Here is a 20,225-nt window from a genome sequence, read left to right on the forward strand (position 1 = left end):
TATATATATTATAAATATTTTATTATGGATATTTTGCAATATTTTCTCATATTTTATGGTAAAAACCCCCTATTTATTATACCCCCTATTTTATTACCTCTCTTTAATACCCAAAACCCCTGAAATTAATTTTATTTTCTCAAAAAATGAGGCCCTCCTCCAATTAGGCAAGTTCTCTGACTTTTTTAATGATTCTTTCCATTCATTTAATTGAAATTAGAGTTGTTTGTTTTCAAAATACAAGAAAAGGGGGGAATTGATTTACAATTAAGTTACCTTGAGATGATGTTTGGTTTGGAAATTGTTTAAGAAATTTCACAAAACCAAAGTGGAGGCACTGCACCATCTGGTGGGACTGGTAGCCTGGCCATGATGACCTTCCTTCCCCCATTGCAGCAGGGAACTATTTACGGAATCGCTTCCATTCTCAGGCTGAGAGAATTTTTTGCTATTTTTAAAAAACGACAGACTTTGATCCAAATACCCCATTGCAGAACCTGGTAGTAGAGACTCGAGTAGGGGGTGACTCACTCACAAAATGTTTTGAAATCTTTGCCACAATTCGTTCTACAATTTATTTATCTCAAAGAAATCAAATTGAAACTTATGTACATACATACTTGAGCGTGCTTAACTATAAATGTTTATATATTTATTTTTTATTTTATATATAATTTATATATATCGCCAGATATACTGTCGCCTAGTGATGGGAGGGAGGTGGTTCGGGGTTCAAAATTAAATCAAAACTATAGGTGCCTCTAAAATAAATTATATTTTATTTCTTTTTTCTTTCAAAACTGCAACTATAGTTGTTTCTTTTGTTTGTTGTTTTTATGTGCCACGCCCTTTTTTGTATCCCTTATTTTTCGCCTTGAATCTCATAATTTTTTTTTCCAATAATTTTCAGTAATTTTTTGGTATTTTTTTTTTAGTCAGTGCCAGAAAAGAATTTATATATTTTTTTTCATTTTCTCGTTTTTCGAAAATAGTCTTTCCTTTGTTTTTCCTTTAATTTCCACATTTTTCCATCTTTTTTTTTAAGTTATTGTCCTCATAAATGTTTTTTTTTTAACTCTTTCGAATTTTGAGAATATATTCTTATATCATTTTTTTATATTTGGGCTTTAATTTTTAATTTTTTGTCAGTTTTTTGGGGTATAAAGTGTAAAAAACACAACACAGTACATTTTGGCTAAGTTTTTCTTGTCGATTAGTTTTTATTTTTTATTTTTTACTTATTTTTTGTTTTGTTTTTTAGTTGTTGTGCTTAGAAACCCATTTGAATGCCGTGTCCTTTTCTATGATTTCTTTAAAGAAAGAGTCGCTTTATGGTTTATCCTCGTACTTTAGATCTAGAATCTGTTTAGTTTGAGAGACGATAGTTTTCAGAGCTTAGGGACTAGTTACAGTACCGGGCATAAATGTAAGGGTTTTTGGTTTTTTTTATGAAAAAAAAAATGTATTTATATTTTAAGGAAATGTTTTTAAACTCATTTATAGTCTTTATTAAAGGTTTGTTTTTATGGTTTGTAATTGAGTATTTTTTAAATCATTAACTTTAAATATCTTTCCATTTAGAACGTCAATTATTAACAATTTTAAATAAATATACATTTTTAATAAAATAAAAATAGTTTTTCAATAATATTTTGTTATTTTTTTCATAAATTTCACTTTTAAAAATCTCTTTTAAAATCAAAAACTAGTTTTTTGGAAAAATACTAGTTATAAAAAATACCTTTTTCCAAATAAGTTATCAATAAAAAATTTGTATAATTTTTAATTTTCTAAAAAACATTTTCAAATAATACTTTTTTATTGAAAAAAATACCAAAAAATCAAAAAATATAGTTTTTGAAGTTATTTTTCACACTTTTTTGTGAAAAAATTTAACTTAAAACTTTAAAATGTTTTAAAATATATAATAAATAAATAAATTTATAATTCCAATTACAATTTCAGAGTTATTTTACAACAATATTATTAAAAAATAAATAAAATTAAAGACTCTTTTTCAATAAAAGTTTTGAAATATATTTTCAAATATCTAATTATTGAAAAGACTTCCCTTGAGCCCTACATTTATGCCCTCCACTGTCTTGTATGTGTGTATTTTCACTTTTGTTTGTATTTGTATTTTTTTTTTAATAATATTTCTTAGTTTTTTTTTTTTTTTGTTAGTTATACTTTCTCTCACAGAATGTTCCTTCCTTCCTTCCTTCTCTCCACAAAAAAAATATCCTCCTTAAACTAATTAAACGACTAACTCTTGATCCTCGAGTGTGTGTGTGTGTTTGGATGTGTGTGTGTGCCATTTGGGTGTGTGGGTGTATGGGTGTGTATATAAAACTTGGCCTAAACAACGGTCTATGTGGTCTGTTAGCAGGACTACCTCTAAGGTCTAGCACTAGTTCCTGATCCTAATTGTCGAAGGACTTGCGCAGAGTGTCGAATAGATACTCCTGGACCTCCGGGGAGTTGGGATCCATGGTGTTGAGCTTCTGGTGGGCGTTGCGCAGGGATATGGCCAGGCCACGCCCACTGATGGCCGACTCCAGGGCGGGATTAGATGCTGAAGTAGTGGTGGTGGTGGTGGTGCAGTTTTTGTTGCCACTTGACGTCGTGGCGGATCCAGCACTGGTGGTCAGTGAGGTGGCCGTGCTCAAGGTGGCGGAACCATCCCTGGCAAAGAGCAGGGAGCTCTGGCGCTGCAACTGGTGGACGGGCGTGCAGCAGGCCACCGATGTGGAGATGCTAGTGATCTGCCCAGGTCCACCACCTCCACCCCCATTCTCTGGTCGCTTCTTGCCACTTCCAGTGCCCACTCCCACTCCGATGCCCATGCCCAGCTCCTCCATGTGATGGCGCATCGAGGCCGAGTTGGAGGCAGCGGCGGATGCAGGGCCGGAGTGCCGCGGCGGCATCTGTGGCAACTTGCTCTTCATGGCGTTGTAGGTGCGGAGGTAGCTGCTCTTCCGCCGCCGCTGCTGCTTCCACCGGCAGACCACAAACACCACCAGGAAGGTGGCCAGTGCCGTCACCACAATCGCCGTGCTGGCCACCAGGGCCGACCGGATGCCCGACGGCATACTGGAGTACAGGCTGCTCAGGTGCTGCTGGGAGACGGCGGATGTGGCGGCCGCCGCTGCCGGACTGCGATGGAATCCGGGGCCGGATAGCTCCAGATCCAGGAGATCGTGGGCCCGGGCCACCTCGTTCTCGATCTCCTCGATCACATCGTTGTTGAACGGCAGCCGGGCGTTGTCCATCGTGTTGGAGGAGTTGCCCGAGGATCCGTAGGGACTCACGCCCAGATCGATATCGATGCTGGTCGGTTCTCCGCCCAGGTCCGATTCCGGATTAAAGGACTGCTCCTGGGAACTGCTCCCGCCCCCGCCGTCCAACAGGAGGCGTGGCGGCGGCAGGAAGTAGGGATTCCGGTCCTCCGCGGCCGTCGCCGTGGCCAGGGATGCCAGGGCCAGGGTCTTCCAGGACGGGAAGAATCCCAGCGACTTCTCGCCCCTCTGGTTGATGGTTATCGTGCCGCCGGGCGACGAGGACGAGGAGACAGCTGTCTGGGCGTAGGTGGGTCCTGCAAGGATACGTTTTAGAGAGGGCAGGATAAAGAATTGGGTAAAAGGGGGAACAAATCTGTCAAAAAGGTGTTTTTTTTTATTCTCTTTTAAATTTCCCTCCATTTCTTCTCCATTGGGATAAAATACCTATATTTAATAAAAATTTCCCTTAAATTTCCCCTAATTTTTATAGATCTAATCAAGAATGTGACATGTTCTTGAGAAATGTTGTATTGAAATCGTTTACTTGGATCGAAAATGAGTAAACCCCTTAAATTTTCTACAAAAACAACTATTTCTATCAAAATTTCCTATAAATTTCCTATAAATGTAGCACTTTTTTGCTTTATAGCGTTTTCCTTTTTAAAAAATAAGTAAACCCCCTTAATTATTCTTTCAAATTATTTTTGATATTTTAAAATTTATATTTTTAATAAAAGTTTCTTTAAAATTTCCCTTTATTTTGCCCTAATCGACAAAAGGGATTAAAAAGAAAGAACTTTTTTCTTCAATTCGTTTACTGAATTAAAAAAATATTCAAAAACCCTGAACTATTCTAAAAAATCATTAAAAATTATTATTTTTTAAAGAAGTTTCTTTAAAATTTCCCTCTTTTTGCTGTAAAACGATAAGCAGATGGGAAATTCTTGGGAAATTGTTGTTTAAACCCGTTTATTTGGATAAAAACTGAACAAGACTGCTTCACTAAACTAAAAAATAATTCAAATTAATAGTTTGAATAGAATTTTCTTGAAAATTTCCCCCGAAATTTCCTAAATCGATAAAAAGACGATAAATTCCTTAGGGTAGTTCTTATTTTCTTCCAATAGTTGTCATTTGAACTTAAAAGTTAAAGAAGACTTTAAATTAAAATTGTAAAAAATCGAAAAAAAAAAAGTAAAAATAAATGTCCTTAGTCCTTTGTCCGTTGTCCTGTCCCCTGTATTTTGCCCCCGCCCCTCCTGCGGCTCTGTCGCTGCCTCTGCTGGCGCAACCTGTGGGCGGTAATACCTCGACTCCCTGGCGCTCCTCTGCCGGACACTCCGGCTCCTCCTCCTCCTGCTCCTCCGAAGCCCGGCTTCACCTCATCGTTGGGCTCGATGTCGATGATGGAGGTGAAGTAGCTGGAGCCCTGCGAGTCCGTCTTGATCTCATCGGGCTTGACGCTCTTCAGGTCCATCAGATTGAAGTGCGGAAAGTTCTCAAACGCCGTTACAATGTCCATGTTGTCCTGGAGGATCACCTTCTGGCCGGGATACAAGCGAGAGTGCTCATCGCCGCTAACAATCGTGGAGAGATGCAACTGGCTGGATCCCCGCTTCCGGTGCTCGATCAACTCCTCCAGAGTCATGTTGCGCTGTTCCAGCACCTTGAAGAGTCTATTTCCCGATCTCCGGTCCTCGATCAGTTCCAGCAGATCCGTCCTATCGTCCACATCGTCTATGAGATTCATTTGGGCGGAGGGGATCCTCTTCTGGGTGGTGGTGGTAGTGGTGCTAGTGGGTGGCTCGAAGGAGGGCGAGGGCAATAGCTCCGGGGAGGACTCCTCGTCGGGCTTCCTGACCCGCGTCTGATGGCTGTTGCTCTCCACTTCGTCGAAGAAGTTCTCCAGATCGTCGTCGTTGTAGATCAGCTCCTCGCTGCTCCGGGATGCTCCGGGTGGTGCTGCTGAGGGTGAAGGTGATGGTGATGGTGATGGTGCTTCTGTGGTGCTACTGGCACTGACACTGACACTGCCACTGGCCTCCATCTCCTCGCCACTCTCCACTATGAAGTTGTCCTTCAGCCGCTTGGTGGTCTCCTTAATGCTGGAGTTCCTCAGCCGGTAGCGAGGATTCCCGCCCGGATACGAAGAGGAGGGTTCTGGGGAGGATGCCATCTCCTCTGGCGGTGCTTCGGTCTGGTGGTGACTCTCTCCCGACTCTGCTTCGCTGGAGTCTGTAGGCTGTTCGTCGGCCTCCTCGGGGATGTCCTGGTTCTCATGGCTCTCCAGGTCACTGGGCTCCTCCTCCGGATAAGCCACCGGAATGCTAGTAGTGCTAGTAGTGGTGCTAGTCTCCATCTCCAGCTGCTGAGTGGTCACAGGTGGTGGTGGTGGTGGTGGAGTGGTGCTAGTGGTGCTACTTATTGCCTTAAACAATCCCGGTGGCTTCAGGGTGGAGCGCAGATGCTGTCGCTTCTTGTAGAGGGGTATCCGGGTGGTGGTGGGGGTGGTGCCGCTAGTGGTGCTGCTGGATGGCGGTGCTGTGGTGCTACTAACCGGACGTCGGCTGGAGCTGCTGCTCTCCCGCGAGGAGCTTCCGAAGAGCTTCAGGCGCTGCAGTGCCGGCGGGTACTTGGCCTTGTTCTTCTCCCGCTCCTCCTCATGCCCACTGGTGCTAGTGGTGGCATAGCCCGCCGGCAGTCGCCGGACAATCTGCTTATTCTGCTGCCCCGGACTCACGGCCTTGTGGAGCTGCTCCTCGGCCGTGTAGATGGTGGCCTGGGGCGGCGCCACCGCTGTGGTCTGGAGGGCCAGCAGGGCATTCTGCTTCCCCTTCAGCAGATCGTCCAGCGATAGATTCTTCTGCTGCAGAATCTCACTGAGGCTCAGGCCGCCCGAATTCTTCAGGATGTTCTTCAGGTCCACCGCTGTCTTGGAGGTGGGGGCAGCTCCAGCTCCTCCTCCAGCTCCTGCTCCTCCTCCTGCTACTCCCTCTTGGTCCTTCTTGGCCTGTCCGTAGGGACGGCGGTAGGACTTGCTGGGATTAGTGCCCTGCGAGTTGGAGTCCTTGCTGTCCAGGTTCTCCCTGATGGTCAGTGTCCCTGGCTGTGGCTTTCGCCGCCTTAGGGCATCGGCATCGTCCTCGACATGACCGCGCCAGTAGGCCGGATCCGGGCTCTCCTCCTCGGTGGCGCCCATGGTGGCCAGTGGGAGTTGGGGGCGACGCTTTCGCTTTCGATTGGCGGCCAACTGGGGAGTGCGTCGTCTTCCGGTCCCGGCCGTAGAACCATCCCCGGAGGAGGAGCTCTTGCCATCATCCACAATCAAAGAGACGCCAGTCTGCAGGAGCTGTAAGGGAGAAGAAGGGAAATAATCTTAAATAAAGTGTGTTTTTCGCAAATAAGCAAGTAATGGATGGGTTGGAGGGGCTGGGAATGGGAATGGGTCTGGAACGTGGCCTGATTGATGGAATTCATAAATATTAACTGCCAACAGATGGCCAAGTTAGTTCCAATCCCTATTGACTCTCCGCCATAAAATAATAACAAAAAATGTAAGGATATTCAATCAAATGTGTGTTGTTTATTGAAGAATATAGCCTCCTTGACGGAGTGGCCTTTGGGGTGTCTGTGAATAAGGATTCTTAAAGTGATTTCCAAGGATAATAGTTTATAATCAGCAAGTTAATATTTCAAGCTACAAATCTGCTAATTCCCTTTTGGCTTCAGAGTTTAAGGAGTGGGTGGAATCTCCTCTCAGGTGGCCCTGCTTTTGTTCTCCTGCTCCTTTGGTTAATTAATTTTCGATTTACTTTGTCCGGAAGCCAAAATATGTACAGGATATACGTAAGATAAAGATACAGAGACTACAACTACCTACAATATTAATTATAAACCTTCGACATAAACATCCATCAGATGCAGGTCCTGCAACCTGCATGACTTCATGACTTCATGAGTTATGTGGATAGAAATGTAGATGTAGATGTATGTGCTACTCTCCTCTGTCATTTAATCAGACTAATGCAGATTGCCGATTTATGGATTCAATTCACTTAATCCCCAAACCCCCCTAGTTGTGGTTTTCGGTCGAACATCGGATGTCGAAAATGGCGAAATAATTAGACCAAGAGCCTTTAGTCAAAAAAAAAAAAGGAAAACTTTTATAAACTTATGGCTTGGAAAACTTATTACAAAAAAAAGGGCACATCTCCAAGGCAGAGAAACACAAACTATGCGAAAAAATCCAATAAGGACTAAGGACAAAGGACTAAGGACGAAGGAATACCGGAATGCAAAATACATATCCGGAAGCATTGCACGCATTTCTCTCACGTCATTTGGCTGTGACATCTTGTTCTTTTTTGCTTCTCGATTGCTTTTTCAATTTCTAGCTCAAGTTTTTTGTTCAGTTTGCCGAGGACTATATGCCAGGACTATGCCAGGACTATGCATCCATAATGAAGACATCCTGGGATGGGAGAATAAAGAGACATGAGCCTGAGACAAATCGGATTGCAGTCTCAACTTGTCCGGAGAACAAATACTCCCAGCCAGGCCTTTCTCATATGTTTGTTTGTTTGTTGTTTCTTTTCTTTTGTTTTCTTTTTTTTGGGGAATAATTGTATTGGCATCCTGGCAGGCAGGTTGATTAAATGAACAGAACAGAAACGTAGTGACTTGGTCCAGCTTACGGCCATTTCAGTCCACTCAAAAGGCTTCTTTTCTGGGCAATATTATTTCTGAGTCGCAATGACAGGATAAAAATCAAAAAAGCAAAAAGGTTCTGCCATTCTAGGCACTTGAAAAGGCTTATTACATCCGTGTGGCTCGATGGCTGGCTGGCTGACTGAATGCCTCTTCCCGTTGACAGGTCCTTGGCATCCTTCTTTATGGCCGTCATCCACAGACGACGCTGCTGTCATTGGCCTTCAACTCAAAAAAAGCAAAAGCCATTTTTTTGCGCCACCTTTCCTAAAAACCCACTCGGTTTAAGGCGATAAAAGTCAGACAGAGCGATGAACTTGTCATCGATAGGTGTCGGAAAAAGTACAGCCACCTGGGGTGACACTTTCAACGACAAGCTCTCACGTCAGCCATCTTAAATGTCAAAGCTGTCATCTCTAAGCCCATCTCAGAGTCTCTTTTTAGACAGAAAGTATAGTACATTTTATTGAAAACATATTCAAGTGACAATAAAATAACTTCAACACTTTAAACAAACATAAATTTTAGAAATTTTCTTATAATTCTAACATAAATTCATAAATCGATAAATATCGATAGGCGCTGTTGCCTCCATATAATCTGAAGAATTCAAAGGATATCAGCAAACTGAAAGTTTCTTTCACTTTCCAACTTAACTGTCATCCGATTAACTAAAACTGGATAAGAAAGAAACGAAAAATGAGAAAAGAAAATCATGAGAATGTTCATTAAATTTATTCTTGGTATTATATTCAACAAAGCCGATTTACCAACACTGGCAAACAGTTCTGATAACTTATTACTTTTAATAAAAAGCTGGGACCTGACTTTTTTTTCGTTTTCTGAAGAGACATAACAGCCAATACAAAGGCTTCGTGAAAAAGTTCTCGAAGGGAAAGTTCTCCCCCAGAGCACCTTCAGAACCGCCTTCTTTTCCCGCCCACCCCTTTTTTTTACAGCTTCCCTGGCTTTTCCACTTTCCTTGGAGTTTTCCTCTGAGTTTTTTTTTCTTCGTATTTGTATTTTTTGGTGATTCCAGTAACCAGAAATAAATACGAAAAAAAGAGGAAAAACTTACTGGCCTCTACTGGCATTCTCTGCCGTCTTGTTGTTCGTGGTGATTTCTAACAAAGTGAGTGGCTGCCCCCCTTAACTAACCACTTCAAACAAGTTGCTGCTTTTCATAATTAAATTCAAAAATTTATGCACAATTAAATGAAAAACTTTTCTTTTGTGGTCAGGCCACCAGCTACCGCCCCAAAAAGCCAAAAATATAAAAATGCGTTTAGGTTATTCAGATTCAACTGAAGCCATTGCTAATTAAGATTGTACTTTTATTAAATATTTACTCCTTATTTTTTATATTTATATTTAAGAATGTTTTTGGTTGGAAATTTGATTTTTTAGTCAGCTTTTCACCCGCTAGTAGGGAACCTGGTTTTTGCTGAAAAATAGTTGGTAGATTTTAATAAAAATGGTTTAAAATACTAAAAAAATACTACATATTTCTAAAATACTAGGAAATTTATAGCCTACAACTCTATTAGTGCTTCAATAGGTTTATTTCAAGTACGTAGATCTGGGATTGTATCTTGGGGATCTAGGGGCTCCTGGGACCGGGCTACTGTCTGCAGGAACCGGCTACAGGTTCCTAGGAGCGGGCTACAGGCTGCAGGAACCGGCTAGGGATTCCTGGAACCGGGCTACAGCCTGCAGGGACCGGGTAAAGGGTCCTGGAACCGGGCCAAAGGCTGCAGGCACCGGGTACAGGGTCCTTGAACCGGGCTACAGGCTGCAGGCACCGGCTGGGGGTCCTGGAACCGGGCTACAAGCTGCAGGCACCGGCTGGGGGTCCTGGAACCGGGCTACAGGCTGCAGGAATCGGCTGGGGGTTCTGGAACCGGGATACAGGCTGCAGGGACCGGGACCGGGAACAGGGTCCTGGAGCAGGGCTAGGGGCTCCTGGAACCGGGCTACAGGCTGCAGGAACCGGCTACAGGCTGCAGGAACCGGGTACAGGGTCCTGGAACCGGGCTACAGGCTGTAGGAACCGGCTAGGGGCTCCTGGAACCGGGCTACAGGCTGCAGGAACCGGCTGGGGCTCCTGGAACCGGGCTACAGGCTGCAGGAACCGGCTACAGGCTGCAGGGACCGGGTACAGGGTCCTGGAACCGGGCTACAGGCTGCAGGGACCGGCTAAGGGCTCCTGGAACCGGGCTACAGGCTGCAGGAACCGGCTACAGGCTGCAGGAACCGGCTAGGGGCTCCTGGAACCGGGCTACAGGCTGCAGGAACCGCCTAGGGGCTCCTGGAACCGGGCTACAGGCCGCAGGGACCTGGTACAGGCTCCTGGAACCGGGCTACAGGCTGCAGGGACCGGGTACAGGCTCCTGGAACCGGGTACAGGGTCCTGGAACCGGACTACAGGCTGCAGGAACCGGCTACAGGCTGCAGGGACCGGGTACAGGGTCCTGGAACCGGGCTACAGGCTGTAGGAACCGGCTACAGGCTGCAGGGACCGGGTACAGGGTCCTGGAACCGGGCTACAGGCTGTAGGAACCGGCTAGGGGCTCCTGGAACCGGGCTACAGGCTGCAGGAACCGGCTACAGGCTGCAGGGACCGGGTACAGGGTCCTGGAACCGGGCTACAGGTTGTAGGAACCGGCTAGGGGCTCCTGGTACCGGGCTACAGGCTGCAGGAACCGGCTAGGGGCTCCTGGAACCGGGCTACAGGCTGCAGGAACCGGCTACAGGCTGCAGGAACCGGCTAGGGGCTCCTGGAACCGGGCTACAGGCTGCAGGAACCGGCTAGGGGCTCCTGGAACCGGGCTACAGGCTGCAGGAACCGGCTAGGGGCTCCTGGAACCGGGCTACAGGCTGCAGGAACCGGCTAGGGGCTCCTGGAACCGGGCTACAGGCCGCAGGGACCTGGTACAGGCTCCTGGAACCGGGCTACAGGCTGCAGGAACCGGGTACAGGCTCCTGGAACCGGGTACAGGGTCCTGGAACCGGACTACAGGCTGCAGGAACCGGCTACAGGCTGCAGGGACCGGGTACAGGGTCCTGGAACCGGGCTACAGGCTGTAGGAACCGGCTAGGGGCTCCTGGAACCGGGCTACAGGCTGCAGGAACCGGCTACAGGCTGCAGGGACCGGGTACAGGGTCCAGGAACCGGCTAGGGGCTCCTGGAACCGGGCTACAGGGTCCTGGAACCGGGCTACAGGGTCCTGGAACCGGGCTACAGGCTGCAGGAACCGGCTACAGGGTCCTGGAACCGGGCTACAGGCTGCAGGGACCGGCTAGGGGCTCCTGGAACCGGGCTACAGGCTGCAGGAACCGGCTAGGGGCTCCTGGAACCGGGCTACAGGCCGCAGGAACCGGCTACAGGCTGCAGGGACCGGCTAGGGGCTCCTGGAACCGGGCTACAGGCTGCAGGAACCGGCTAGGGGCTCCTGGAACCGGGCTACAGGCTGCAGGAACCGGCTACAGGCTGCAGGGACCGGGTACAGGGTCCTGGAACCGGGCTACAGGCTGTAGGAACCGGCTAGGGGCTCCTGGAACCGGCTAGGGGCTCCTGGAACCGGGCTACAGGCTGCAGGAACCCGCTACAGGCTCCTAGGAGCGGGCTACAGCTTGCAGGAACCGGCTAGGGGCTCCTGGAACCGGGCTACAGGCTGTAGGAACCGGCTAGGGGCTCCTGGAACCGGGCTACAGGCTGCAGGAACCGGCTACAGGCTGCAGGAACCCGCTACAGGCTCCTAGGAGCGGGCTACAGGCTGCAGGAACCGGCTAGGGGCTCCTGGAACCGGGCTACAGGCTGCAGGAACCGGCTACAGGCTGCAGGGACCGGGTACAGGGTCCTGGAACCGGGCTACAGGCTGTAGGAACCGGCTAGGGGCTCCTGGAACCGGGCTACAGGCTGCAGGAACCGGCTAGGGGCTCCTGGAACCGGGCTACAGGCTGCAGGAACCGGCTACAGGCTCCTAGGAGCGGGCTACAGGCTGCAGGAACCGGCTAGGGGCTCCTGGAACCGGGCTACAGGCTGCAGGAACCGGCTAGGGGCTCCTGGAACCGGGCTACAGGCTGCAGGAACCGGCTACAGGCTGCAGGGACCGGGTACAGGGTCCTGGAACCGGGCTACAGGCTGTAGGAACCGGCTAGGGGCTCCTGGAACCGGCTAGGGGCTCCTGGAACCGGGCTACAGGCTGCAGGAACCCGCTACAGGCTCCTAGGAGCGGGCTACAGCTTGCAGGAACCGGCTAGGGGCTCCTGGAACCGGGCTACAGGCTGCAGGAACCGGCTACAGGCTGCAGGAACAGGCTAGGGGCTCCTGGAACCGGGCTACAGGCTGCAGGAACCGGCTACAGGCTGCAGGAACCCGCTACAGGCTCCTAGGAGCGGGCTACAGGCTGCAGGAACCGGCTAGGGGCTCCTGGAACCGGGCTACAGGCTGCAGGAACCGGCTACAGGCTGCAGGGACCGGGTACAGGGTCCTGGAACCGGGCTACAGGCTGTAGGAACCGGCTAGGGGCTCCTGGAACCGGGCTACAGGCTGCAGGAACCGGCTAGGGGCTCCTGGAACAGGGCTACCGGCTGCAGGAACCGGCTAGGGGCTCCTGGAACCGGGCTACAGGCTGCAGGAACCGGCTACAGGCTGCAGGAACCGGCTAGGGGCTCCTGGAACCGGGCTACAGGCTGCAGGAACCGGCTAGGGGTTCCTGGAACCGGGCTACAGGCTGCAGGAATCGGCTACAGGCTCCTAGGAGCGGGCTACAGGCTGCAGGAACCGGCTACAGGCTGCAGGAACCGGCTAGGGGCTCCTGGAACCGGGCTACAGGCTGCAGGAACCGGCTACAGGCTGCAGGAACCGGCTAGGGGCTCCTGGAACCGGGCTACAGGCTGCAGGAAACGGCTACAGGCTGCAGGAACCGGCTAGGGGCTCCTGGAACCGGGCTACAGGCTGCAGGAACCGGCTAGGGGCTCCTGGAACCGGGCTACAGGCTGCAGGAATCGGCTACAGGCTCCTAGGAGCGGGCTACAGGCTGCAGGAACCGGCTACAGGCTGCAGGAACCGGCTAGGGGCTCCTGGAACCGGGCTACAGGCTGCAGGAACCGGCTACAGGCTGCAGGAACCGGCTAGGGGCTCCTGGAACCGGGCTACAGGCTGCAGGAACCGGCTAGGGGCTCCTGGAACCGGGCTACAGGCTGCAGGAACCGGCTAGGGGCTCCTGGAACCGGGCTACAGGCTGCAGGAATCGGCTACAGGCTCCTAGGAGCGGGCTACAGGCTCCTAGGAGCGGGCTACGGGCTGCAGGAACCGGCTAGGGGCTCCTGGAACCGGGCTACAGGCTGCAGGAACCGGCTACAGGCTGCAGGAACCGGCTAGGGGCTCCTGGAACCGGGCTACAGGCTGCAGGAACCGGCTAGGGGCTCCTGGAACCGGGCTACAGGCTGCAGGAATCGGCTACAGGCTCCTAGGAGCGGGCTACAGGCTGCAGGAACCGGCTACAGGCTGCAGGAACCGGCTAGGGGCTCCTGGAACCGGGCTACAGGCTGCAGGAACCGGCTACAGGCTGCAGGAACCGGCTAGGGGCTCCTGGAACCGGGCTACAGGCTGCAGGAACCGGCTAGGGGCTCCTGGAACCGGGCTACAGGCTGCAGGAACCGGCTAGGGGCTCCTGGAACCGGGCTACAGGCTGCAGGAATCGGCTACAGGCTCCTAGGAGCGGGCTACGGGCTGCAGGAACCGGCTAGGGGCTCCTGGAACCGGGCTACAGGCTGCAGGAACCGGCTACAGGCTGCAGGAACCGGCTAGGGGCTCCTGGAACCGGGCTACAGGCTGCAGGAACCGGCTAGGGGTTCCTGGAACCGGGCTACAGGCTGCAGGAATCGGCTACAGGCTCCTAGGAGCGGGCTACAGGCTGCAGGAACCGGCTACAGGCTGCAGGAACCGGCTAGGGGCTCCTGGAACCGGGCTACAGGCTGCAGGAACCGGCTACAGGCTGCAGGAACCGGCTAGGGGCTCCTGGAACCGGGCTACAGGCTGCAGGAACCGGCTAGGGGCTCCTGGAACCGGGCTACAGGCTGCAGGAATCAGCTAGGGGCTCCTGGAACCGGGCTACAGGCTGCAGGAACCGGCTAGGGGCTCCTGGAACCGGGCTACAGGCTGCAGGAACCGGGTACAGGGTCCTGGAACCGGGCTACAGGCTGTAGGAACCGGCTAGGGGCTCCTGGAACCGGGCTACAGGCTGCAGGAACCGGCTAGGGGCTCCTGGAACCGGGCTACAGGCTGCAGGAACCGGCTACAGGCTGCAGGGACCGGCTAGGGGCTCCTGGAACCGGGCTACATGCTGCAGGAACCCGCTACAGGCTCCTAGGAGCGGGCTACAGGCTGTAGGAACCGGCTAGGGGCTCCTGGAACCGGGCTACAGGCTGTAGGAACCGGCTAGGGGCTCCTGGAACCGGGCTACAGGCTGCAGGAACCGGCTACAGGCTGCAGGGACCGGCTAGGGGCTCCTGGAACCGGGCTACAGGCTGCAGGAACCGGGTACAGGGTCCTGGAACCGGGCTACAGGCTGCAGGGACAGGCTAGGGGCTCCTGGAACCGGGCTACAGGCTGCAGGGACCGGGTACAGGGTCCTGGAACCGGGCTACAGGCTGCAGGGACCGGCTAGGGGCTCCTGGAACCGGGCTACAGGCTGCAGGAACCGGCTAGGGGCTCCTGGAACCGGGCTACAGGCTGCAGGAACCGGTTACAGGGTCCTGGAACCGGGCTACAGGCTGTAGGAACCGGCTAGGGGCTCCTGGAACCGGGCTACAGGCTGCAGGAACCGGCTAGGGGCCCCTGGAACCGGGCTACAGGCTGCAGGAACCGGCTACAGGCTGCAGGGACCGGGTACAGGGTCCTGGAACCGGGCTACAAGCTGTAGGAACCGGCTAGGGGCTCCTGGAACCGGGCTACAGGCTGCAGGGACCGGGTACAGGGTCCTGGAACCGGGCTACAGGCTGTAGGAACCGGCTAGGGGCTCCTGGAACCGGGCTACAGGCTGCAGGAACCCGCTACAGGCTCCTAGGAGCGGGCTACAGGCTGTAGGAACCGGCTAGGGGCTCCTGGAACCGGGCTACAGGCTGCAGGAACCGGCTAGGGGCTCCTGGAACCGGGCTACAGGCTGTAGGAACCGGCTAGGGGCTCCTGGAACCGGGCTACAGGCTGCAGGAACCGGCTAGGGGCTCCTGGAACCGGGCTACAGGCTGCAGGAACCGGCTACAGGCTGCAGGGACCGGGTACAGGGTCCTGGAACCGGGCTACAGGCTGCAGGAACCGGCTAGGGGCTCCTGGAACCGGGCTACAGGCTGCAGGAACCGGCTAGGGGCTCCTGGAACCGGGCTACAGGCTGCAGGAACCGGCTACAGGTTGCAGGAACCGGCTAGGGGCTCCTAGAACCGGACTACAGGCTGCAGGAACCGGCTACAGGCTGTAGGAACCGGCTAGGGGCTCCTGGAACCGGGCTACAGGCTGCAGGAACCGGCTAGGGGCTCCTGGATCCGGGCTACAGGCTGCAGGAACCGGCTACAGGCTGCAGGGACCGGCTAGGGGCTCCTGGAACCGGGCTACAGGCTGCAGGAACCGGGTACAGGGTCCTGGAACCGGGCTACAGGCTGCAGGGACCGGGTACAGGGTCCTGGAACCAGGCTACAGGCTGCAGGGACCGGCTAGGGGCTCCTGGAACCGGGCTACAGGCTGCAGGAACCGGCTAGGGGCTCCTGGAACCGGGCTACAGGCTGTAGGAACCGGCTAGGGGCTCCTGGAACCGGGCTACAGGCTGCAGGAACCGGCTACAGGCTGCAGGGACCGGGTACAGGGTCCTGGAACCGGGCTACAGGCTGTAGGAACCGGCTAGGGGCTCCTGGAACCGGGCTACAGGCTGCAGGGACCGGGTACAGGGTCCTGGAACCGGGCTACAGGCTGTAGGAACCGGCTAGGGGCTCCTGGAACCGGGCTACAGGCTGCAGGAACCGGCTAGGGGCTCCTGGAACCGGGCTACAGGCTGTAGGAACCGGCTAGGGGCTCCTGGAACCGGGCTACAGGCTGCAGGAACCGGCTAGGGGCTCCTGGAACCGGGCTACAGGCTGTAGGAACCGGCTAGGGGCTCCTGGAACCGGGCTACAGGCTGCAGGAACCGGCTACAGGCTGCAGGGACCGGGTACAGGGTCCTGGAACCGGGCTACAGGCTGTAGGAACCGGCTAGGGGCTCCTGGAACCGGGCTACAGGCTGCAGGAACCCGCTACAGGCTCCTAGGAGCGGGCTACAGGCTGTAGGAACCGGCTAGGGGCTCCTGGAACCGGGCTACAGGCTGCAGGAACCGGCTAGGGGCTCCTGGAACCGGGCTACAGGCTGTAGGAACCGGCTAGGGGCTCCTGGAACCGGGCTACAGGCTGCAGGAACCGGCTACGGGCTCCTGGAACCGGGCTACAGGCTGCAGGAACCGGCTACAGGCTGCAGGGACCGGGTACAGGGTCCTGGAACCGGGCTACAGGCTGCAGGAACCGGCTAGGGGCTCCTGGAACCGGGCTACAGGCTGCAGGAACCGGCTACAGGCTGCAGGAACCGGCTAGGGGCTCCTGGAACCGGGCTACAGGCTGCAGGAACCGGCTACAGGCTGCAGGAACCGGCTAGGGGCTCCTGGAACCGGGCTACAGGCTGCAGGGACCTGGTACAGGCATATACCGTACAGCATATACCGCACAGCATATACCGCACAGCATTTACCGCACAGCACAGATCGTATAGTATAGATCGTATAGCATAGATCTTACAGCATATGCCGTACAGCATTTACCGTACAGCATTTACCGTACAGCATTTACCGCACTGCATTTACCGCACAGCATTTACCGCACAGCACAGATCGTATAGTATAGATCGTATAGCATAGATCTTACAGCATATACCGTACAGCATTTACCGCACAGCATTTACCATACAGCATTTACCGCACAGTATTTACCGCACAGCATATACCGCACAGCATTTACCGCACAGCACAGATCGTATAGTATAGATCGTATAGCATAGATCTTACAGCATATACCGTACAGCATTTACCGCACAGCATTTACCATACAGCATTTACCGCACAGTATTTACCGCACAGTATTTACCGCACAGCATATACCGCACAGCATTTACCGCACAGCATTTACCGCACAGCACAGATCGTATAGTATAGATCGTATAGCATAGATCTTACAGCATATACCGTACAGCATTTACCGCACAGCATTTACCATACAGCATTTACCATACAGCATTTACCGCACAGTATTTACCGCACAGCATTTACCGCACAGCACAGATCGTATAGTATAGATCGTATAGCATAGATCTTACAGCATATACCGTAGAGCATTTACCATACAGCATTTACCGCACAGTATTTACCGCACAGCATTTACCGCACAGCACAGATCGTATAGTATAGATCGTATAGCATAGATCTTACAGCATATACCGTACAGCATTTACCGCACAGTATTTACCGCACAGCATTTACCGTACAGCATTTACCGCACAGCATTTACCGCACAGCACAGATCGTATAGTATAGATCGTATAGCATAGATCTTACAGCATATACCGTACAGCATTTACCGCACAGCATTTACCATACAGCATTTACCGCACAGTATTTACCGCACAGCATATACCGCACAGCATTTACCGCACAGCACAGATCGTATAGTATAGATCGTATAGCATAGATCTTACAGCATATACCGTACAGCATTTACCGTACAGCATTTACCATACAGCATTTACCGCACAGTATTTACCGCACAGCATTTACCGCACAGCACAGATCGTATAGTATAGATCGTATAGCATAGATCTTACAGCATATACCGTACAGCATATACCGTACAGCATATACCGTACAGCATTTACCGCACAGCATATACCGCACAGCATATATATATATTTACCTCACAGAGCCTGTAGGCGGTTCCAGGAGCCTGTACTCGGTTCATGCAGCCTGTAGCCCGCTCCTAGGACCCTGTACCCGGTTCCTGCAGCCTGTAGCCCAGATCCAGATCCACCCCACCGTTCTGCTAGACCTTTCCTTCTCTTCCGCAGGTTCCACCCGTTTATCCTTCCCTGTATTATTGTTTCCTACCTATTTCTCTACAGGCTTCCAAGTATGATTAGTAACCTTTTCTTGGTCTTCCTTCTTTTAAGATGGGCTGTATCCACGGTGATGACCCGCCAGAACCTAGTTCCCCGGAAGTTCCAAGTGAAAGGAGCATCCGGAGAGGAGAATGTCACGGACGATGAACCCGTTTCCGCCCTGATTCCCTTCTGGGACATGGCCAACCACGGGTCCGGCAGGATCACCACCTTCTTCGACAGCACTGCCGGGGAGGTGTCCTGCAACGCCCAGGCGGCGTGCTCCGCCGGAGAGCAGTTCTTCATCTACTACGGTGATCGGACCAATACCGAGTTCTTGGTGAACAATGGGTAGGTAGTCCTGTCAGTTAATTCCCCGATTCCTTTCAAATAGAATCCTTTTAGGTTCGTCGATCCGGATAATCGGAATGATTATGTGAACATCCGGTTGGGACTGAGTCCTACGGATCCCTTGGCCGAGAAGCGTGCCATTATCCTTGCTGCCTTGGGCATTGAACGCAAGGCGACGCTTCGTGTCCTGCCGGCTCCCGTCTACATCCACGGTGATCTGCTGGCCTTTGTCCGGGTCTTCAATATGAGCTCGGAGCAGTTGGATCACTGGAGCAGTAACCTGGAGCGGGCGAGGGATCTGCAGTACATCGACTGTGCCCTGGAAACGGATCACGAGCGAAGCACCTGGCAGTATCTGTACGAGCGTTTGAGGCTCCTACTGGCGGCCTTCGACGCCCCCCTGCCTGCCATCAAAGACGATGGCAAGGACTCGAATCAGGATATCGAACTGACTATTCAACAGTACCGTTGCCAGGAGAAGAGCATCCTTGCCGGAGCCTTGCAGTATGTCCAGGAGCATTGCAAGGTGTAGGAGAAGGAGTGATTGCATCACCAAAACTACACCCAAACACCCACACACACACAATTCGAGTGGCCATCGATAAAGCAACAAAACAAAAAAAAAATCATTTAGCATTAACAGTTAACTGTTTTTTTTTAAACTTAATTTATATATGAATTTTTTTTTAAAACCAAATGGAAACCAAACAATATTTTAAATGACACCACATCCTAGGAGGTACTTGGACTGTCCTGTACCTCAGCTCGAAGTTATTCTCACCTCCATCATCGATTATCGGAATACTCCTCGCGATTTTATGCTCGTCCTCGTCAAATATTTAAAGTGTGAAGCGCCTATTTGTTTTATGTTTGTTTATTTAATCTTAATATTATCAGTTTTATTATATTGGAATTATATATGAAGTAAAAAGCAGCGAGAGTTCTTTCAATGGGTGGTAACTTTGAGGGGAAAAACAGGATGGTTTTGGAGGCAACTTGTTAGCTTTGAAGCTTTAAAATAAAGACTAGGGGGATTAGGGAACTACTTTTTGTAATCAAGAACCCCTTTCTTTATAAATATCCCAAAGAAAAAAGTTTCAGTATTAAATATCACGATTTCCCTGCATTTCTTGAGGAAAGGAAAAGTTTCCAGTGTTGAAAAACATCTCAAAAAGGATATATTTAGGATGGGATATTTATAAAAGAAATGGTTCTTGAACTAGATAATGGGAAATATTTAATTTCCCAAAGAAACTAGAAGATTTCCTTTCCTTATGCTTTTTGTGTCATTTTTAGGTAATTTATGGGGAGAAATTATGTCCCATTTAAGGGAAATTTATAGGAAACTGCATCTTGAAGTAGAAAAATTCTGAGAAATATTTCATTTCTCCAGTATTGGGTTTAAAAAGAGAAGATTTTGTGTCTTTTCTTGTCTTTTGGTGACATTTTGAAGACATTTGGGAGGGAAAAGTTCCTTGAAAAGGACAACTGCAGGGAAATATTAAAAAAAAAAGACTTGTGTCCTTTTATGAACGAGCTTGACATCAAAAATAAATCCGATTTGCGGTGTATTACTGCTCGTCGAGGGTGGCCGGCCACCCACTGTCACTTGGATTCGTTTAATTGGCAATAACTAATTGACTTGCCAGACGTCCAGCTGTGACAGCCTCAAAAACCAATCAATTTGCCAAACCAATGCCCGCCAGACAACCCACACCAC

At 51.1% G+C, this 20,225-nt stretch overlaps 2 protein-coding genes across 5 annotated transcripts in view; one reads left to right on the plus strand and one right to left on the minus strand.

Moving 5' to 3' along the window:
• The window catches only part of LOC6504095 (actin-histidine N-methyltransferase), a 77,673-nt gene extending 58,234 nt beyond the window's left edge, over positions 1-19,439 (plus strand). For both annotated transcript variants that reach the window (XM_001964127.4, XM_044716726.1), the window contains 2 exons: positions 18,227-18,505; positions 18,560-19,439. In XM_001964127.4, the coding sequence (XP_001964163.2) occupies positions 18,227-18,505; positions 18,560-19,037 (757 nt within the window). In that variant the 3' untranslated portion in view covers positions 19,038-19,439. The remainder of the gene's footprint in view (positions 1-18,226; positions 18,506-18,559) is intronic.
• Positions 550-20,225, minus strand: part of LOC6503558 (serine-rich adhesin for platelets) — an 80,656-nt gene continuing 60,980 nt past the window's right edge. For all 3 annotated transcript variants that reach the window (XM_014905500.3, XM_044716724.1, XM_032452822.2), the window contains 2 exons: positions 4,590-6,630; positions 550-3,595 (listed from right to left, as the gene is read on the minus strand). In XM_014905500.3, coding sequence (XP_014760986.2) covers positions 2,424-3,595; positions 4,590-6,630 — 3,213 coding nt within the window. In that variant the 3' untranslated portion in view covers positions 550-2,423. The remainder of the gene's footprint in view (positions 3,596-4,589; positions 6,631-20,225) is intronic.

The sequence above is a fragment of the Drosophila ananassae genome, chromosome XL (assembly GCF_017639315.1).
Source record: "Drosophila ananassae strain 14024-0371.13 chromosome XL, ASM1763931v2, whole genome shotgun sequence".
NCBI lineage: Eukaryota > Metazoa > Arthropoda > Insecta > Diptera > Drosophilidae > Drosophila > Drosophila ananassae.